This window comes from Labrus bergylta, chromosome 5 (genome assembly GCF_963930695.1).
Source record: "Labrus bergylta chromosome 5, fLabBer1.1, whole genome shotgun sequence".
Lineage (NCBI taxonomy): Eukaryota > Metazoa > Chordata > Actinopteri > Labriformes > Labridae > Labrus > Labrus bergylta.
In genome coordinates this window covers 25664306-25687009 of record NC_089199.1, presented here as the reverse complement: position 1 = coordinate 25687009, position 22704 = coordinate 25664306, and the positions used below count along the sequence as shown (strand labels likewise).

Genomic DNA, 22704 nt, shown 5'->3' with positions numbered 1-22704 from the left:
CGACTGCTTTAAGTTGTCTTGCACCATAATGTATATCGTCATGTGACTGTGTACTTGTAAAATGAAAGACTCTAATTGGTATTGGTATTGGGTTCTGTGTTGGATGAAGATTGGTTAATAGGCAGGAAAGAGACCTGGAGCCAGCTGTGGAAACAGAAGATAGTGATTGAGCCAGAGAGGAAGTGAAAGGGATTTGAGGATGTGCACTGCTCTGCCTGCAGAGATGGAAGTTTTCATTTCCTCAGGATAGCGCAGGCTGTTTGAACAGGTGGGCTTCCCCCTCCAGGACTGTCAACACTCTGGCCTTTCTTATGTCCTCCAGTCTGTGCTCTCTCCTGGGCGTCGCATTCTTGCTTGGAAGCAGTCTAGCAGAGATATTTAATCTAAACTTTGTCTTCACAGGAAAGCCTAAACAGACACTGCACTAATGCCCTTCCAGTTGCCCACCTTTCATTGCTGTTCTTACCTCTCTGAGCAGCTTGGCTGAAATACACGGAAATGCTTGTTAGAAGGGGGAAAGTGAGCAGCTGAACACTCAAATAAATGTGTTTTGGTACATATCTGTTTTCCCCAGGGGCATGGATGCATGAAGACTAAGTCACGCTAAACTGGAGCAATGGCTCAGGCTCCCCTAGCTCCCTTGCCTCTTATTCCTCCTCACTTTTCTCTCTCTGCCAAAATGACCACCTGGGCTCCAATGGAGGAGAAATTAAAAATGTAACTGTTGAAATACAAAATAATCTAATTTAATAGTTCTTTGAATTTTTTCCAGTTGACCAGGCACAGATGGCCTTGTGGTAGTATACCTGCATGATAAATCGTAAAAAATAATGTAAAAAAAATCTACGATAAAGTACCCCACCAGCCTTTTTAATTTACATAACATTAAATCTGTGGGAAACATGATATAACTTCAGAACTAACATATCCATATGTATACACAGCATATTCTCCTAACATTTGTCTGCTACCCTCTATGTCCTTGATCAAGGCACTTGCATGTCCTCCCAGATGGTCGATGAAACACTGAATGATGACATTGCGTGTTTGCTGAATGAGTATTCCACTCTGCAGAACAGAAGGTTTTTCAGTAAATATACAAAAAATTCAATTTGATTGCCTCTTGCCGTAGTTAAGTGTTTCCCAAAAAATATGAAAAGACACATTAAGTTGGACGAGAAGGGAACTTCATACGAAAAAAAATACATGCAACGCACAATGAGAAATCAACTTTAATCAATTTATGGCTGCCAGACTTAAAACAGTGCTGTGACTCCCACATTTACCACTTTCTGATATGTTTCCCAACCAAATATAAATACTGTTTCTAGATCAGCAACAGAAAAGACTACAGCTGTCAATTCACTATAAAATGTCACTCAATATCTTACCCTAGAAAAGATTTAAAATGAATGCTTAATAAGCCCATTGTGATAAAAAGTGGCATGTTGGTGTCATGACTAAGTTCACCTTTATGTTTTTCACTCTGTTAACTTCTAGCAGAGAAGTTTTTGTTAAATTAACATGAGTTAATATGCTTGATTATTCCACAGTGATGGGTTCCCCTCGTTTTGCAAATCTATTTTTCATAAATACAGTTTTAGAGTCCTCCGTAGAATGACAGATCCTCCACAAATTAAATAACTGGCTATGGGAAGGCTTTTATTAAAGGGAAATAGGAAAACTTGAAGAGATCTTTAAGTTGTTGTCTGTATCCTTTGGGGCCATTATTCTTTCATAACTCATGTCTAGGACACGACATGGGTTCACTCTATCATCGCTGTACTTGGATGTAAACTCTAGTTACTATTAAATCTTCAACAGAGGACATCTGAGTGTTTCAGAATTTCCACTATGAATACAGAAGTTGTCATATATGAATCTGTATCATTTGACTTTCTGATGAAGGCATGATGCTGAACCACGCAGTGTGTTTTTTAATATCCACATGACCATGCTGGGAAAATAAAGGCATTTTAATTGTTAAAAAGAGAGTGCCTTGGAGTTTGTCTTATAATTTTTTTTTCCAAGTGTGTGTTATTGGCTGGATTAAAGAAAAAATGTTATTTAAAAAAACAAACACATTTTTGGGTGCACAAACAGTGCCCATACTCGTGCGTAAAACCAGCAAATAGATATCCTTTTCACAGCTGGACTATTTTTTATTTCATAACAAATTAAGCCAGATCAAAGATCTTTTGGTAAGGAGGATTGAATTTGCTTTTGCACTCTTATCTAATCTAAACCCTTTAACCCACCGTCATGGAGTATGCTCGTGTAGTGTAGAGGCATGTGATGTCAAGAGTTACAAGAAACTGCAAGCTAATTCCCATCTACCCCACCAGGAGACAGCATGCAGTGGTTAGAGGTACTGGGTAGTACTTCCAACCTTTTTAAATAGAGGTCAGGAGAAGGCCTTCCTCTTTGTGTTCCCAAACATTAACATGATGGACTCCATGTTTGCAGGTTGTTTGCCATTTCTCTTTTAAAAGTTAATTAATAATTAATATAAGTTGTTTATTTTTATTTTAGGATTATGTGTTTAAAAATGTGGCTTTAAGGTTAATTCATAATATGATGTATTTTCATATGGCCAAATATTATATATCTATTTATAGAACTTTAACCATTAAAGTGCATATACCTAATGTGGACATAGTGCTTAATTTAAAAAGAAAATCCACAAATGTATACAATGGAGACCAAAGGGAGTTTGTCTGTGCCAATGAAGTACATCCTATAGAGGGTTGGTGAGAGATTTGTGTACCTTGAGCAAACTGTATGTCACAGGGCTATAATACTTGCAGTATAAACATTGTGATTCAGATTCAGAAATCCAGCCTATCCCATGGCATCTAGTGAAAAAAAGCTACTTGAAGTAAAGCCTGTAAAGATATATTTCACTGGGATATGTAAACCAACATATCCCAGTGAAATATATCTTGGATGAAGTTGGGCGTAAATTAAGATGATTTGACAATATTCAAGAGTCTGTGTGAGTGGCATACCTATATTATTAATTATTTCTCAAATGTTCTGTCTTTTTTCCCCATCTGTGAAATGTCTGACCATGTAACTTCATCCTAAGTTTGACATCTCCTCCTCTAGCTTTCATATAGCATGACCTCTCTTAACTAGAGATGGTCATAGGATCACAGCTTGCAAAGGGTTGTTTTGTCTGTCTTATTGAAAAACAGTATGACTGCTAAACTGTAGCTGTACTCTTAATGGTCCTGCGTCTACCTCTGCATGGTTTACTTATCATATTTGTTTTTCAAGGGTGAGCGAGGACGCTGGCGTGCATGTCTCCGCTTCGCAACCTGTGACAAAAATTGTGTTTCTTGTGCTATTTTTGCCTCTCCCTTCTACTTAATCCACTACCACTAGTCTGCAAACAGATACATGTTGTTGCTGTTTTCACTCTGTGTAGTCAGACAGCTACTCACCATCTCTGAAAATCAGTTAGCTGCTAGTCGCCGATCAGCTGTTTGGCTCTCGCACAACTTTCAGTCTGTGATCACTGAACCCTCGTCTGCCTCATTCCTGGACCGTCCCTCCTCGTCGGACACGTCGGATCCTCACCCGTCCTCACTGAGGCCTAGCTAATACCCATCCCCCTCCCCACTGAGTGTGTGCGTGTGTGTTTTTTGCCGTCTCCTTTTTACCATTGTAAAGCGGCCTTGGGTTCCTTCAAAGGCGCTATATAAATCCAAGTTATTATTATTGTTATTATTATTAAGGGAAAGAAGATTGTTGTTTCCGCATCAGTGTTAGAATGTCTTTAAATGTGCTTTCTAACACGTGTGTGAATTTGTGTGTATGCCATGAGCCAGGATTCTACAATCCAAATCTCTGGTGCACGTATTGGCAGAGGACAGAGGCTCAGGACAGATTTGTGATGTAATTGGGGGCCCGCACATAAACAAGGACATACCCTCAACCTGATTCTATCTAAAGGCCACAGTATAACAGTAATTACAGCTACTGATATTATGTATGTTGCAATTTCAGATCACTTCTGCATCTTTTTTAATGTGATCTGCACACCCAAGACATGACAGTAGTCAGAACTAATGACAATACCACTGATATGTTTAGTAAGGAATACATGAACCATGATTTACCCATCTTGTCATAACACTTTAAAATCATGTAACAGTAATCCGACTCTTTGCATCAGTCCACGTGTCTAAGTTAGTATGTGTAATATTTCACCTGTTAGCATTACTGATCTTGGGGAGGAGCTTTGATTTCGGAGTCAACAATTCTGTAATAAATCTTTTATTATTATTATATATTATATTAAAATAAAAAAAGGAAAATAGTTATTATTCTCAGCCCATCTTGTAACTGCAGTTTAGCTTGTAGATGTCATAATTTGTACGAGGGAGCATGAAGACTTTACAGGGAAGGAAGGAGATATGTTAAAACGAATGTAAATCTCAAGTGTTTTTAACGCAACAGAAATCACCACCTGATTCCATTGTGGCTTGAGTTAAAGCCATGACTTTACAATGGTCCCATTAGAATGCAGAAACAACATGAAGTTGGCTCTATGAATGTGAATGATATGGCCCAGGATAGATCAAATCCACAGCATCCAAGTACCACAATGAATTGGGGATAGAAGGCGGTAACATTTCTTGTCTTTACAAACGAATCCTAACCCTTTATTGCAATTGTTTATATAAGAGTGCTTTCTTCCTTGTATTTTGTGAAAGGGATTATCGAAGAGTTAAAGAAAGATTAGCTTGGCAAAAACGCAGGCTAAAACTCTCCACTGATCCCAGCCCCAGTCAGAGCAGTACAGTTAATGTGAGTTTAAAAAATGTCCTAATGCTGAAGGATGAAAGTTTGAGCCCAGCTCATGTAAGGCCAGGGGGGTTTATGAATGATTGTGAGTTCACAGAAACCTTCAAAAATTGCCTCTTCTTCTTCCACCTTCAGGGACTTCATTTGAATTCTCACTTCTTTTTTTGAAGAAAACAGCTATGTAATAAAAAATGTATAGGACTGAAAACAAATACAGAGATTAAATAAAAAAAGAGAAATCTCATTAGCTTCATTCCCCTCCAAGTGATTCAATGATTTTAAGAGATGGGAAGCCTAATAGAAAGAACAATTCTAGGAAAATTACAAAAACTTTGCCTAAAGCATCAGTGTTTTTTTGCCCAAACATACATTTCCCCTGGAAAAACAACAAATCTATGCATTAATGAGAATATTGTTACATGCTGTCAAACAAGCATTCAATGTAAGCTTGACCTTTTTAATATGGGACCTCAGGCTTCACATTTTGTTGCTGTGGCATTAGAGAAAAATAAAAATAGCTTGATAGAAGCTTTTGAACCACACTACTAATCCAGCACTCTCCGATAAATACTGAACAAGAAAAGTGTGGAGAACTTGTATTTTAAGCTAGATATACGAGGAAAGAATGTCCAGTGTGTCTTCCTGCTGGAGCCATGAGTTAATTTCATTGGAAGTATACAAAAGGATATGCTTTAACAAAGTAGTGCACAGCTTTGGAAGCATTAGTCCCGAATACTTACGGTTTGATCTGTTGTCACAGATTAATCTCTTGTCGTCACACTGACAAGAAGGCTGTAAACATGCATAATCAATGAGTAGCTCTTTACGAACCCGATAGCCAAACCCTGGCACTGGCCTCAGTAAGCTCAGCAAACGGCTGAAAGAGCGTCAGAGAAGGAGGGAGAATGTGAGTCGAGAAGGGGTGTGGGTGTCTGGGAGAGAGAGAAGGCTGAGTGCAGAGATACGGCCAAACCCTTGGCAGAAGTCAATCTTTTCAGTCAAAATGTTTGTTTGACAGACGTAGAGATGACAGGGACTCCATTCAGAGAGGTAAAGGAAAAACAATATATGCTGCTTCTCTCTAAGTTGCTGTTCGGAGAGTCTTGATGGTGTAATCTGTCCACAATGGGATGCAGCCTCTGTACCTTGCAGAAGCCTGAGGAGCATTATAAACTACTCTACCAAGTATGTCAGGTACTGTGAACAAACTAGTAAAGCTCTCTCAGTCGATCTTTTACATAGTCCGTTAAGGGCAGGAATGTTGTGCGATTATTCAGGTGTGTTGTGTTGTATAAAAGGTATGAGCGTGGAATCCAGGAGCAATGTTGTGAAGTCGTTTATCCGGCAATCCTGTAGCAGTTGAGTAGCGTTCTGTGTATAGGGGGTTTGATTGCAGGAAGGGATTTGAGGACTTGTTATTGCTGGGCTCCAACTAGAAGAAGAAGTTGCCGTGTGCATCTTACCTAAAACAATTCATATTTCTCAAAAGTGGAAGTAAACTTGGTCGAGTATCCTTCAAGTAGATGAACCACCATTACAAGGGAATGTGAGATTAGTACTACTGTTTTTACAGCATCAATGCTGTTGTGGTTTGGCACCACCCTCAGATTAATTGATTTTCGAACCATGTATGCTTTTTGAAAACTCACATTAGGGCGCCAATATGTCAGTACTGTTTGGTTTATTTTATTTTTTTTAAAAGCCCAAAAATAGCATTTTTAGGGTGATTTAAATGGTTGGTGGGTAACAAGGGCTAATACTTTTTCTGCTAATGTCTGTAAATCGCTGCCCACTTACTCATTATCACCTGAATGCTGACACTGAGGTTTCCGTCAAAGGAAACCCTTGACTTTCAGTAGAATTAATGTTTAACAGTCCTGTGCTTGTTTTGCGCATTTCTGCTTCAGAAGAAAATAGAGCAAGTGTGTTAAAAATGCATCATTAACACGAAGACTGTGCTTACTAGAGTAACAACAGCTGAGCTTTTATCTTTCTACGTATCTTTGAAACATTACCTGCGTATTATCTCTTTCAGTGCTGATTGAATTCATTTATATGCTCATTTATTTGCTAACATTGACTTTTATCAAGCAGATTATAGATTTAGTTTCTAGCTATTGTATAATAAAATAAAAAAGATATCTTGTTAACAAAAAGAAAACATTTAGGGCTGTATATCATTAGTTTCAATTTAATTGGATATGTAATTATATATATTTTAAATTAAATACATTTAATTAGACCATATATAGTCTAATATAAAGGTATTTCAAATACATGTTCATTACTTTTCCTAATCTTTCTGGCTTCAATCAAAAAAAATTTTATTCACTAAAACAAGCTGTAGTATCCCCCAAGGCAAGAAGAACCCCTGCAGCCCGTCTATGCAGATGGTTGGATGGAGCTGAGAGTAAATGAAAAAGGAAGATTTTTATTTTTGTACACAAAATTTAATCAAAAATCCAAAAATGATGAAATCTAAGTGTGTAATAAACCCAAATAATTTCAGGGAGTTGACATAATTCTCTATGAATATTTAACGATATAAGTTGCATGTCACATAAACTTATTTAAACTAACACCTCCGTGTACCCCAGCTCTTAAATTACCCTATTTTTACTATAGTAATGGATGGTTGTTAATAAAATAAACATTGTTTGAATAAAATAAACGTTGTTTGCTTTAAAAGAAAGCTGATCAACTCTGGTTGTGATATAAACATGTGTTACTATCGTATGAGTGACTTATAGGCTTATAAGGCTGATAAGAAATACTGAATGTTTAAGGAAAATACTGTTACCTGTGTCTGTACTCAAGCCGAGACTTTGCCTTCAACTTCCGGGCTTTTTGGGCGGCCAAAATCATTGTTCTTTCTCTGAGACGGGTACATGTCTCATCTGATGCTTCAGTAGAACAGGTCGTGGGGTTACTCTTTCTGAAGTTGAATCACTGTTGTTATTGTTGATCAGGGACATGTTGTGCCTGTAATAAATAATGAATAACGGAGGACTTCAGGCAGAGTGTTTTGATCTATGCCTTTTATTAGAAATAAATTTTAGTTTAGCACGGTTTTAGAAAAATAAAGTCAGCAAAAAAAAAAGAGTATGACTACTGTGTTGGATTTCTGCTCAAAAGGACGAGTCAAGTAAAGTCTCAATGGCCTGTGCAATCAGTTCGTTAACACATTCTACTAAGAACAGGCATCAGTTGGCTCAACCAAACAAAATAAGCCTCTTTTCTGCTGTGGCCCTTTGCTTAAAATAATTTTTGGAGGTCAGCATGAGACACTTACTCCATCCTCGATGACAACAGGTCAAACATGTCCTCTGCTGAGGGGCCCCTTTTATAAGCTCAGCTATTGACCTTAATATTTAAAGAGAGTCTCTTCCTAATTAAGGTCTTAGTCTACCTTGCTTGACTGTAACCCTAAAAAAACAAGATGTGACTGATGTGTTATTTCTCGACAAGAATACCGCTGCACCTAATGGGAAATAATTGTATCTGTCATGCATCCTTTTGATTTTTTCCTGGTTCTTCTCCTCAATCAGGCTTTTTCTGTCTCTTTGTCTATTCTCAAAGGTTAATGGCAAGGATCTCTCCAAGTCCACCCATGATCAGGCAGTTGAGACCTTCTGCACCGCAAAGGAGCCCGTTGTGGTCCAGGTTCTGCGCCGGACCCCAAGCGGCAAACTGGTCAGCCAGGCTGATGATTCCCAGATCATGGACGTCAGCACTCAGACCGACATCACCCTTCAGCACATAGTGGCCCTTACAAACCTACCTTCGTCACTCCCGATGACAGAGCTGGATGAATTCCTTCTTCCAGAGGAGTAAGCCTGCTCGGTTTGAGAACTATTTCAATTGACCCAGATTTTTTCCAGTTTAGAAGAACAGTCAAGGCCTTACAGTTAAATATATCTCCAGCCGAAAAAAATGAAAATATACTGGTTGCTGGATTTCTTTTTTTTCAAAATACATATGATTGGTTATAATCAGATGGACAGTATGCCTTTATGAATAAATATTTTACGTTAATTGAAATATTTCTGAATGAACATTTTGATTTCTTTTATGTCGGGGGGTTACTTTACTTAGATCTGATAGCATGATTTCTACATTTAATTCTAATTATTGCCAATTATTTCTTGTAATAAGAAAATCAAACTCCTCAAAAATGTAATGAGTACAGCCTTTGTTCATAATTCAGACATTATTTTTTATTAGAAATGTGAAATTACAGTCAGAATTCTCGTTTTTTTGAGGATTTGAGACTAAAATCAGAATTCTGAGTTTAAAGTCAGAGTTCTTATTTAAATATCAAAGTTAATAAATAGATCAACTTTTTTCAGTAACCGTATCTGCTTTCATATGTTAATACATGTTTTCTCTCCTTTTGAATTTATGGTTGTTATATTTATATTCCACATTTTTAGTTTGTCTTACATCTTTTCTCAGGCATCCTCCAGGACACGAGTACTTTGATTCAAATGACTTCCTCGAGGTCATGCAGCAGGACATAGAGCGAGAGGAGCTGGAATATGAGGTTAGCACAAGTTTTTTTCATTAATTAATCCTACATATTGACAGCAGTGTTCTTTTGTGAGTCCAACCACTCTGTTTCTCTGGTCAAATACCCTTACTACTACAAGTCTTGATAATAAAACAGATATTTAGAGTTAGGTGTTGTGTAGGTTTCTGTTGTGCTCCTGCACTGATCTCTAGGGACACCCCCCGAATTAGAGGGTTTTGTTATTAGTGCCCCCCCACCCCCCTTATCATTAAATCCAAGCCACCATTGTATAACACTCCCTATAAGCCAAGTTCAATTCACAAGTCCAGATGAACATCTTATTTAAATATAAAAATAATAAGTTACAAGTAAAAAAATATCGGGGGATGCAGAAAGCACTTGTTTAGAGTCTTGAAATTAGATTTACTAACTAATTTAGAAAAAAAATCTAATTTCAAGAGACTAAATAATTGTTTGTAGTGTTTCTTCCAATGGAAAGAAAATTAAGTGGTGAAAAAGAATACTGAAATAGAACAACTCTCATTTATTCCTCAAATTGAGATAAAAAATAATAATAAAAAAATAAAGAACTGTACCATAATATTCTGTCCTTCCTTTCAAATCAGCTTTTTAAAAAAAAAAAACTTTTGTGAAACATTTTGAAAAATTACAGCGAAAGGTATAGCTGTTTGTTACCTAGTTATCGAGTTACTTCTGAGTCTAATAAAATTGCAAGTGTGCTTAGTGAAGACCCATGCATTATTTAAGTTGAATAGGTTTGTGGTCATAAATGTCATACATTTTTTTACATCCAATTACTGCAAAGGTTAACTGCAGCTTACTGAGCCTTACTGATGTATCTGTTTGCATCAAGAGTGAGAGTAAGGCAAAGGTCAGTTCGCTAACTAACACTGGGTCTAATTACTGTTGAATAATGATGTAAAAGTTTTAAATTACAAAAGGTTGTTTTTTAGTATGGTCAGAAATTTTGCTCACAATTTAAACTCTATAAATCATATTAACTGTGTGTTACGAGCTAGCACCGGCTACACATATAAATGAAACAAAACGTGAAAGTGTGACATAGAGGTCAAGAGATGACTGTGACAGAAAGTACTGGTTCTCACAACGGGGAAAACATAGGGCAGGGTCAGCTCACCTACACGCCGGTCTGCCAGGCCACCGGCGTGCCTTGATCGCACTGGATGGCATTGTGATGAATGACGGGCCCAGGCTTTTTCTATGAGATAGAATTTTTGTTGTATTTGGATCCCATAAGAAGATACATCGCTGGTTTTACAACAAGTTCATGGGTTAGGGTCAGCTATCGAGTCTAGTAGCTTCCAAGTCAGCGTCCACGGGTCCTCTCTTAGCTGCAGCTGAATACATGATTTAAAGGCGACACAGCACCGCTATGTGCGCTCCTCAAGAATGGTGCATTTAAGACTAACGGACAACCCAGAATAAAACACAGCTTAAACCCATTCATCGTAACCCCATGAAAACCAGTCCAGTAGTAGTAAGTAATTTACAAAACAAAAATATAAGGACGAAAAAAGTAGAACCCTTCTTTTCCATATCATCCCGAACATTGTGAAACATTTATTTCATTTTATTTGCCTAATAGCCTTGTCATAAAGTTATCTTTCTTAATATCTTTGAGATAAAAGGTGTTGACGAGGCAGGTCCATTTGCAGTCCACAGCATTATCTCACATTCTATCAGTTGACCTCTGAGAAAGAATATGGCTGCCCTGCATCCAGCTGAAAGACTCAGTACATGGATTAATGGAGCATCATTGCTATTTGACCCCATTTACGTACCTATTTTAATTAGGATGTCCACAAACAAACAAGCGAAAGGCAATACATTTATTTTTTAAATACTGCAGAGATATATAATGTGGATATATAATTTCACATGAAATATTTATTTGTGCATGTGTCTTTACAGGAAGTTCATCTGTACAGAGCAAATATCCAGGACAAGCTTGGTCTGACTATCTGTTACAGGACTGATGATGAGGACGAGACTGGAATCTACATTAGTGAGGTATACAGCTCTGGTAGGATTGCAAACCTCCCTCTATAGTAAATTAATGCCAGCTTTTAATCTGTTACTCTTTTCCTTTGGTCTTTAGATTGATCCAAACAGCATTGCGGCAAAGGATGGTAGAATTAGAGAAGGGGACAAAATCATTCAGGTTCGCTCACTGTAATCACAGCACTCTAACTCATCTCCTTGCTATTCATTTAATGTAGTTTTCTACTATTAATTGTTTTTAAATCAATTACTAGTTTTGGAAATGTATATGACTTGGTGGCTGTCAAGTAGTTATTAACAGAAATGCAAAGATTTTAAGTGTTTAAATCAGATCATGTATCTCAATATTTCCTTCTGTCCATCAAGATCAATGGTGTTGAAATCCAAAACCGGGAGGGTGCTGTAGCACTGCTGACCAGTGAGGGGAGCCAGAATATCTCTTTGCTGGTGGCCAGGCCAGAGACCCAGGTAATTCAGAAGTCTTTTTTTGGTACAAACCAAGAGCTTAGGTTTTAATTTAACAGACATATTTGTTTCCTGAAGTGACCAAGTAAGGTTTTAACACAAAATGTCTTGTTGTCCTATTTGCATGCCCTCAAACCAAAGTAAATCTTTCTATAGCAGTCTTGGTTATTTTCATTTTTTTTTTTTAAGTAAAACTTGAAAAATCAATATTTGCATCTCTTCTCCCCACCGGATCTCAGCTGGATGAGGGCTGGATGGATGACGACAGGAATGACTTCCTGGATGACCTCCATATGGATATGCTAGAGCAGCAGCACCATCAGGCCATGCAGTTTACGGCAAGCATTTTGCAGCAGGTACACACGTGCTCGCCACGCCTTGTTGTAGTTCCATTTTAAATCAAAAAGCTGCAAGAATCATTTTTTGATTTTTTTCCTTTTCATTCGTTTTGATGTGCGTGCAAATATTGAGTTGGGATTATTGTACCTAACTTGTTTTATGTCGTAAAATGTTGGTTAAGTTTTATTACATTTTTATCAACAACTGTATTTCACACAATTTAACAAGATCAGCAGCGTTCCATTAGCTGAAAAGGCAAGAAAAATAAAATATACTCTCCAATGTTTTATTTTTACAACACTATAAAAAAGATAACGTTGATCGTGTTGTTTATAATTAAAATCAATGCACTTTCTGAGTTGCTGGATTCAGAGTTTGTTATTCTGTTGTCTATTTTTTTACAGAAAAAGCAAGAAGAGGAAGAAGGCAGCACAGACACAGCCACTCTGCTGTCCAACCACCATGAGAAGGACAGTGGTCTTGGTCGCACAGATGAGAGTACGCGGAATGATGAGAGCTCAGAGCAGGAAAACCTGGGTGATGACCAGACCACGGCGTCCAACACACTTGGTAGCTCAGGAAAGCTAACATACAGCCAGGACACTCTAGGCAGCACTGACCTACCCTTAAGCTGTGAATCATTCATCTCTCCAGACTACACTGACACCGACCTCCTTGGAATAACAGCTGATGAGTGTGAGCGTTTCAGAGAACTCCTGGAGCTGAAATGCCAGATGAGGAACACTAGAGCTCCATACAGCCAGACTGATGGCGTTGCAGTTGCCAAGGAACAAGAAAGTGTGGACAAAGAACTAGAGCTGCTTAATGAGGAGCTGCGCATCATCGAACTGGAGTGCCTGAATATTGTCCGTGCTCACAAAATGCAACTGCTAAGAGAGCAATGCCATGAGTCCTGGATGCTTCACAACAGTGGTTTCCGCAACTACAATACTAGCATTGACGCACGTCGACACGAGCTCTCAGACATTACAGAGCTGCCAGAGAAATCAGACAAAGACAGTTCCAGTGCTTACAACACGGGCGAGAGCTGCCGCAGTACACCGCTTACATTGGAGCTGTCACCAGACAACTCGCTACATCGAGGAGCAGGGACTCAGGGTCCAGCTGGGGCATCAGGCTCCACCAGCTCCAACAGCAGAGTGCTCAAGCCTCTCCTGTCCCCTCTTCAGGAAGCCTCTGGCCCTAGTAGGAGCAGAGATTCCTCCAAGGATTCAGATGGAGGACTACAGGCAGAGAGTGGGGAGAGGAAACATGCAGAGTCCAGTAAGCCAAGGCAAAACTTCTCTCAGCCACATTCACTTTACAAGCACGCCCACATCCCCGCCCATGCCCAGCACTATCAGAGCTACATGCAGTTGATCCAGCAGAAATCAGCTGTGGAGTATGCCCAGAGCCAGTTGAGTCTGGTCAGCATATGCCGCGACTCCATCATCCCAAGTGACTTGGACCCTAAGATGGAATGGAAGGTGAAAGTCCGCAGCGATGGCACACGCTACATCACCAAACGACCTGTCCGGGACAAGTTGCTCCGAGAGCGTGCGCTGCGCATTCATGAAGAGCGCAGTGGTTTGACCACAGATGATGATGCTATAAGTGAGCTTAAGATGGGCCGCTACTGGAGCAAGGAGGAAAGGAAGCAACATGCAGTTCGCTCCAAACAGCAGAGACAACGCCGCGAGTTCATGAAACAGAGCCGGGCAGATTGTCTAAAGGAGACACAAGGTCTGGAGGAAAAAAAGGAGCCCAACATCATTGAACTCAGCCACAAAAAGTTGATGAAAAAGAGGAATAAGAAAATATTTGACAACTGGATGACCATCCAGGAACTGCTGACCCATGGTACGAAGTCACCCGATGGTACAAGGTCTTACAACTCGCTCCTGTCTGTGACCACCGTGTAAGTCCTGGTGTGAGTTTAGAAGGAAGACCAGTCAGAGGAGGAAATACTGGAGTGTGATTTACCAGAGGCACTTCAATTTCAGGTAGCCTATACTGCCTTGTTCAATGTGGCAACGTTTTTCTGGACAATCATTTTCCACCACTTTGGTGAAAAGAAGGTCCTTTAGATGATCGTTGAACGTGAAATGACTTGGTCACTGGTCTGGGAATATGTTCCAAAACCTGTTTTCAATTTTGTTCAATAACTTTTTCTACATTTGTACTTATCTGTCAAATAATTTCTGAAACAAAAACACAATATTCCCCCTAAAAATTAAGCATTTCCATTACTTTACATGTTTTTTTGTACTATATAACTTTTCTCAGTTATGCTGCTTTCATGGAAACAGTACTATTTTCCTACAAGGTATAACACATAATGCTTTTGAAAAGGACATTTGTAAGTTACAAAACACTTTTTACAGTTGTCTTACAGTTATATTTTCAGTCATTTACCATCTTTTGCGAATTTCAGTAAAGATGTATGGTTATGTTATTGTTTATGTACATAACATTAGAGAAGGATGTTTATCACTTTGAAATATTAGAATATGTGCTTATTGAAGCAAATCTTGTAGCCTTTTCCCTTTCTTATGGTGTATTGTATTGAACAGAATAAAAGCTTTACAAATCCCTAGTTAGCCAAACGATTTGAGGTATTGTAAAATGCAAGAAATAATAAATTATTGTTTAATATATTTATGTTATTTGTAGAATTGTTGGCTCAGCACAGAATCCAAAACTAATCCTGCAAATGTATAAAGTCTATGTTACATACAAAGAAGTTCAACATGGCCGGTTTTACTAGATGAAAGGTATAATCGTATACCTGTGTGGGTTTAAAATAGATCAGCCTATGAGAGCACAGCTTTTACAAGCAATTCAATTCTCAAAGTAAATGAAGTTTGGGAATAAAATTGAATAACCAGCAAACAGGTATTAAACTAGACAAAGAAGATTTCTGGTGGTCAGTTGCTTGCAAGGATAGCTGAGCATGGAAAGATGTCTAAAGTTTGGCTACAATTTACCTAAGCGAAAGATACGGAGAAAGCAAAAACAATTTATATTGCAAGACAATTTAATTCAAGGGGAGGAACACAAGGGCCGAGAAAATCAGCAGCAAACTTAACCAAAACGCTGTTCCATCAACTTTCTTTGTCTCAAGTTGACAAGAGTTTTTTCAACACAGTCTCCTCCTCTAATCAAAGAAGCTGTGGTAAACACACTCTTACTTTTGGAGAAAGTTAGTAAGATAAAGTTATCCAATGTTGAAATCTGTGTTTCAACCAACAGGATAAAGCTAGTTAGTTAACGAGATAACGTAAGGTTACATTATGATGTTTTCAAAGTCGAGTTATTTGGAAAAGGTGACTAAAACGCCATCATGCAAGGTTCAAATGTAACATAAAGAAATTGGCTTTGCATTTCCTTACAGGGATTATTATGGACCAGTCCAGGATGCAAGCTCAGCAGTGGTTACAGGGGGCTATCAATTCAGACATGCCCCCTGTAACCACAACAGCATGCTAGATTAGTAACCCACATACTTGTCTTTCCTACCCGCTTGTTAACTTTCTAAACATTTGTGTTTAGTCTGCATCCATTAACCAATAAGAAGGCAGCTCCTGTGCTGTCTGTGAGCGCTGCTTATTTTGATGCTGCTTCACTGTCAAAGACTCAAATATGCTTTAGGAGAATGTACATTATTCTTTTTGTTGCCAGAGTTGTACAAGCGGTAACAGCCTTTTTTTCCCCCGCCTTATGACAGTTGAACTAAATCCAGGGATTCACTTTTATTTGTCTTGGTCAAAAATCTTATTTTACTGCATGAACTAAACTAAATGATCCCCTTTTTTTTTTCTTTTTTTTTTACCAATGTGATAAATCATGGAGGCATCCCATCAGCTCAGCAAGGTCAACAGGTGCTGAGACTGTGTTGGCATACCTCATGTAAAAGAGAACAAGCTACTGAATCGTCAATGTAATGTTGACCTCAAATTCATATTTTCCCACCTTATCTGAATGCAAGTCTTTTTTTAACTTTGATGTGGAGTCATGTCCTCAGGGCCTTTTCGATCCCCAATTATTGGGTCCAAAAAATGCAACAATTGCTATAGAACTTGAAGCTGCCCCATAATGTTATGCTGGTTTTAAACCTGATCGCCGCATGAAAATGCCAAAAACAAATTACTTATTTTCTACTATAAAGCCTATACATCATCAGCTTTCATTCTAAGTTGAATGTATGTATACATCTTCAATAGTAAGTGTGTATTTGTACCTACATTTCATTTGTTGATTTGTTTCGAGCAATTCTTCAAACTTTGTCTTGCATGAATGATCAGGAGTCCAGTGGCGACTCAGAAATATGGTAAGCAAGGACTACTGTGGTGGATAGGATCAGGCAGCTGGCCTGGCACATGGCTAACCTGGGAAGGGAGACTGAAAAACCCACAACTGGGCAATGGAGGGAGAAAGCCTGGAGTTGTTTAGGTCATGTTTTGACTGCACCAAGAGAATGCACATTTTTTTCCCAGATCCACAGAGGATTACCTCCTTTTATGTCTCTGAAAGACTAGGGACATTATATCAACCCAAACAAAATCCCCTCCTTGACACTTACGGGTCAAACACTGTAACCACCTTACTATTTGGGCTTTTTTTCATTTTAAGAAATCATTTCATTACGTATAGTATGATTGTCTTTAAGCTTTAAAACAGAGGGATGAATAACTAGTTGGATACAAAATATATGCTGCCAAATAATGCATCATTTTCAGATCCTTTTCAACACAAGGAACTTCCACATCTAAAATCACTTCTGAATAGGGGGGAGATATTATGTTCAGCAGGTAAAATATACCAACACATCAGCCAGAAATACATCCACACTGCAATATTATTTACACCTGAACCAAGTGATTTTGTCAGCATGTGTTTGTTTTAGGGCTGTCATACGATTCAAATTATTAATCCTGATTAATCGCTCAATTTCAATTATTAATAGTGATTAACCACAGTGTAACAAACTTGAAAAGATTCGACGTGATTATTTATTTAGACCACAGCAGGCTTTTGGACAAACAAAAGACTTCATAAAACAACACCCAGCTGCCATATTGGTGCTAGATGCAGAAAAAGCTTTTGATTCTGTGAAGTGATCATTTCTTTACAAGACTCTGTGTTAATTCTGATTTTGTAACACTTTTAAAAAGACAATTTTAAGTGTTTTATGATAAACTAACAGCAAGAATATGAATAAATGTCTCTCTTTCAGGATCCTTGGAGTTGGAGTGCGGCTGTAGCCCAAGATATCTTATCAGTCTCCTCTTTATGGTTTTTATAGAGACTCTAAGTCAACTGATCAGGCAAAATGACAAGATACATGGATTCCCAATGGCAGGAGAAAAAAGAAAAGTAATGTCCACACGTGACCTCCTGATATAAACTGACGCAGCCAGACCACTCCCCCCTACCCTAATGCAAATACTTAGCAAGTTTGGATCAGTGTCAGGATACAAATTAAACACTCATCAATCCCAGCTCTTAATATTTGATTATACAACCCATCAATTGTTTGGAGAAAACTTTGATATTCGGGAGGTGGAACGCATATGAAGCATCAGAAATCTACAAGTTCTGACACACTACTCGCCAACATTAAAAAAAAAAAAAGGCCTGGTCAGGTGGAGTCTGCTGGTCTTTCTCAGCTTGATTAAACACATATAAATATTTAAAATGAATATTCTCCTGATGCTGCTGGGTTTGTTTCGAACTCTGCTAGAAGACTTTTACAAAAAACTTTGTAGAATAAGTTTAAGTGAGGCAGTTCACTCATAAAGGTTCTTAGGATAAGGTAAAAGTGGCTCATTTCATTTCAATGAGATGTAGTTTATTCAAAACATACTGTACATGTTTTCAGTAAAAACCTTTTACAATTATTTTATTTTTTTACGTCAGATTATTCACAGTTAGGCTAGGAACCCATATAAATCTTAAATCAGTCAACGAACTAGTTCCCTAAAAAAGGAAACATAAAAGTTCCTTATAAAAAACAAATGGGTTTTTATAAAGAAGAACCCACTGTAAATTGCAGCAACTAAATGTATATGGTCATGTATTGATAACTGGCTTTTAACACCTATTTTATAATACTTATTAAGTATTCTTAATTAAGTATAAGTATATTATTAATAAAGAATGGGTTAGGTCACCCTCATGAATGCCGTCTAATATAGGCTACCTCAGTCAGTATCTGAGTGGGTGTATGTGAAGCTTGCACTGTTTACATCTTTAAACTGTGCTTCTGCAATGCCGTAATGTAAAATCCCACACAGGGAAAATAATATTACACCAGAGTTTTGTTAAAGTGCTGCGATGGAATGTCAATGTGAGAATGGCTTCTAAGAACTGTTGTAGTTTCTCTCATCATCCTACTTAAGTCGTATAACGATGGCTATCTTAAGTGTAAAAACGGGTGTACTACAACCTTAAATTTGTAAATATGTGCAAATGTCTAACTTTTTACTGTATGCAGTTGGACAATGGGCCTAATTTACCAATATCTTTTTAGAATTTGAGTAAAATTTCCCTTAAGTTGTTCTAGCCATTTTCACATATGCACTCCTGAAAATACCTAGATAATTTCAGGAGGACTCCTCAGGATATTCTCCTGACCTGGCTGTTTACATATGCACCTCACCGCAGGAGACTGTGCCTGGTAGATGGGCAGGGGGTCTCCTGAGATAAAACGTGATGTAAAAAAAACTACATGGAAGTGACAGACAATGCGATAGAGTCCGTTATACGACGCTATAATGAGAATATTTGCCTTTATATCAATACTACGTATAGTTTGACGGAATCACAATATCGACCAAAGAGCAGAGAAGAACATACTGGAGAAGAGGAAACATAATGTATCTGTTTAATTCAGGTTAGCAGATCATAGCTGTCGATTGCATGCAGTCTATGCACTGACTCCAATCACAGGGTAGAAAAGTCAGCACCCTCTCTTACTGGTTTGAAGTGAATTCTCCTGAGAATATCCTGCTGCGTTCTCACATCAGCTCACTCAGGCTTGCTGTGGAAAAAAATATTAGGTGGCTGTCAGGAGAAACTCCTGGTGAAGTGAGAGTGAAAAATCGGGCTGTTTGCGTTTACACATACAGCTCCTCCGGCAAATATCAGGAGTTTTTCAGGAGTCATCTACAAGTCTGAAAGCCCTTTCTTAAGAAGATTTCTAAGAAGACTCTCCATCAGATTCCCCAACATGTTCTTAAATGACTGAATTGTTCACATCTGTGTTCTTGCTTCCCTGCATCTCAGTTCTCTTGAGTGCAGTATCCTTGCTTCTCTCTCCTATGTCGAACCAGAAGTAGTTCTAGGCCCGCCGTGTTAAGGAGCGTACCAAAGCTCTTATAACTGGCTCAAAAAGTGCTCATGATGGATTAAGCCGGGTCTTTGTAATATAGCATTAAGTAAGGTATTTTACCTGCTCTTTTGTAATATTAAAAAACAAAGAGTAAGATCTTTTACCTGCTTTTTGTAAAATGTCTCGTGATAACACTTGTTATGAGCTGACGCTATACAAATAAAAATTGATTGATTGATAACTGAGAGGAGGAGTGAGGATCGAGGAGAGAGGAGGGAGATCTGAGAAGCGGGGGTATGAGCGAGGATATGCAGGCTCTACAGAAGTATTTTTACTGACAGACACGGCCTATTATTGACTCTCACTCATTGATTGGACTCTGCTGCGGATTGGACTTTAATGAAACTTATCAACACCAGCAGAGTTTGATAACGGAGAAAAGACGGACATTAAAAAGACGTTAAATGGACAGAACTCTGACATTTGAACAGATTATACATACTGTATATATTCCTTTTTTCAATTCAATAAACTTTAATGGCATGAATCTGTAAATATATTGCCAAAGCATATAATAACAAATATAGCCATATCAGTCATTAATTGGACGCTGCAGCGGACCAGACTTAAATTAAACTTATCAACTGAGTTTAATAAAGGGAGAAAAGACGGACATTAGAAAGACGTGGCGTGGATGCAATTTAAGAGACATGAGAAGCAGCCCTTCTGTTTGTGAATTGAGAGTGCGTACCTGTTGTTACCAATTAGCATAGGTAACAGCCCATTAATGCCCATAAAAGGGCACGAGTGCAGGGCCCTGCAGACACACAAATGGATAGTAAAGGGCACTTGCACTGAACTATCCCACCAGGCTCATGATCATTTAGCCTTAGCCCTGCAGACACACATAACTACATACTGGTAGCAAGCAGTTGTGGAGATGCCTAACAGAGCGCTGAAGATTGTGTCAGAGGAGCACCGGACTCCTGACGCAAAATAAACTTTCCCAGATCTGAAGTGGAAGTACTAATGCACGTGGTCAGCAGCAAACAATGTCTTTTATTCAGCTGTGTGAGTAATGGTTACACCGGAACATACATAAAAAAAGACGCACGGGACGCAACAAACATGATAATCAATGTATGTGAATTGAGGTGTTGTGTATGTTATTTATTATAAGACCACTCAGATTTTTATGATCGTAAAAATATTTATTTAAAATGTGTTAACTTTGAAGCAACATATTGTGATGTAACCCCTTTAATATTATACAACCATAGATTTAAATTAAATGCAATATTCATTCATTTTGCCTGAGCAGGTCAGCACTCAAAAGTGCAGAGTGTCCTTGATGTCTGTTCTCTTACCTAAGAACATATCCTACATAAAAAGTTTATAAGTAGGATTTAAGAAATAATTTGCTCTTAAGAACAATTTGTGAATGAAGCCCATTGTGTTCTCCAAACTTACCTATGATTAGCAGTGAGTCATTTAATAGACATTGGTACAGTTATATTGACCACTCAGCTTGTGCTGGCATTAGTACATTAGTATAGTGTAGTTTACTGTATAAGGGAGGCGCTAAAAAAATTACACTATCGACTAACATTACCTATATCTTACTGTAAATTTGTGTATTTCAACATACAATGTTAGGTCACTCAATCAATCAATCAATCAATCAATCAATCAATCATTATTTGTATAGCGTCAATTCATAAGTGTTATCTCAAGATGCTTTACAAAATAGCATATGGGATGATATGCAGGCAGGATTTCTACTCCTTGTGTTCCTGTTCCCACACTTCCTTGCCCCTAAGGTAGGGTCGGAGCAGGTCCGATGTTAGTGGCTGGGCGTCAGGCGGTGGTTGAGGGATGATTTGGTCCGATGGTGGGTGGCTGGGCATCGGGCGGTATCGTCATTTCTAAAAAATAATTTATTTGTAATAGCCTAATTTTTAGTGGTGTAAGGCTTAAATAATGTATTGGTGAATATAGCTGTAGTCTCATGGAAAAGACAGTATTGAGTATTTCCTGATATTAACCCCTGGTAACAAGTTGTTTTGAAAAGCCTATATTAGAATGTAAACTGGATGCTATGAATACATTCATTTACTGAAGACATGACTGGAATGGTGGCACGTGCGAACTATTGGAAATGCATTTTCCCAAAAACTTTTGATCAATCTAGAAATACATTTTAAAAGGCCAGGTAGTAAACATATTTATTACTTTGTAAAAAACAAGGATTTTTTTCCATCGCAAAAATGACTACGCAGAAGTGATGTCGCGATGCTACATGCACTTTCAGTGCTTGTTTTCACCCAAAACATGGCTTTGGATCGAGCCACTGGAGAAGATCATAACTGTAAAAATCACAAAGTAAACACTTACACACATTTACTTATTATTTACTTGTATTTCCATAACATACAGGCCTATTTAAAAAAAAATGTGTGCATCAGAAAAACATTTTTAAAACGTATTTATTAATGTGCTTTTTCAAACAAATATTTTTGGCAACAGTTATAAAGCCCCCCCAAAAAATATGCATCCTTATTTGGGCATTTATTCTTTATTAAACTTATCTCAACATTCCACATATATCGTACATATATGTTTGTACCCAACGTATTAACAAATCAGAATCTGAAATACTTTACTAATCTTGGGGCAAAAGTGGGCTGTTACAATGGCTCCTACACATATAGGCATGCAGATATAAGAAAATACCAAAATTTCAATTATGTACAATAAAAAATACTGGGAATACAGTAATAAATAAAGCAATATGTATGAATAAGAAATATAGAATGATGTACAAAATGTGTTTATATAAAGATATGTTTATTCAAACTATGAATATGTTTCCAACCTTTTTTGTTAAGAGCCCCCCCCTACATGAATCTACAAAACGCTGAGCCCCCACTGGACCCCCCAAAAAGGTGATCCATTGCTGTCAAATATTATAATACATTTTAGTTGCCTTTAACTGATGTCTCATTTCTGGTTTAGTTTAAAAAAAATGTATTTTCAGATCCCAACTCAATCAGCCTACACACACGTTCTTACTAAAATAACTTTGTGTAAGTCTTTCAGCATGTTAAGTTAAAAGATTTTCTTACAGTACAAGTAGGGTATGGGGAAAAATGGTAAGCACAAGGAAAACAAGGTAATAAAATAAGGAAGACCACCACACATA

The 22704-nt window shown here is 38.0% G+C and overlaps 1 protein-coding gene across 2 annotated transcripts in view; it reads left to right on the top strand.

The window, feature by feature from the left end:
• The window catches only part of pdzrn3b (PDZ domain containing RING finger 3b), a 58020-nt gene extending 43190 nt beyond the window's left edge, over positions 1-14830 (top strand). For both annotated transcript variants that reach the window (XM_020632691.3, XM_020632690.3), the window contains 7 exons: positions 8392-8642; positions 9268-9355; positions 11276-11374; positions 11463-11525; positions 11732-11833; positions 12070-12186; positions 12574-14830. In XM_020632691.3, the coding sequence (XP_020488347.2) occupies positions 8392-8642; positions 9268-9355; positions 11276-11374; positions 11463-11525; positions 11732-11833; positions 12070-12186; positions 12574-14091 (2238 nt within the window). In that variant the 3' untranslated portion in view covers positions 14092-14830. The remainder of the gene's footprint in view (positions 1-8391; positions 8643-9267; positions 9356-11275; positions 11375-11462; positions 11526-11731; positions 11834-12069; positions 12187-12573) is intronic.
• The last annotated feature ends 7874 nt before the right edge of the window (positions 14831-22704 follow it).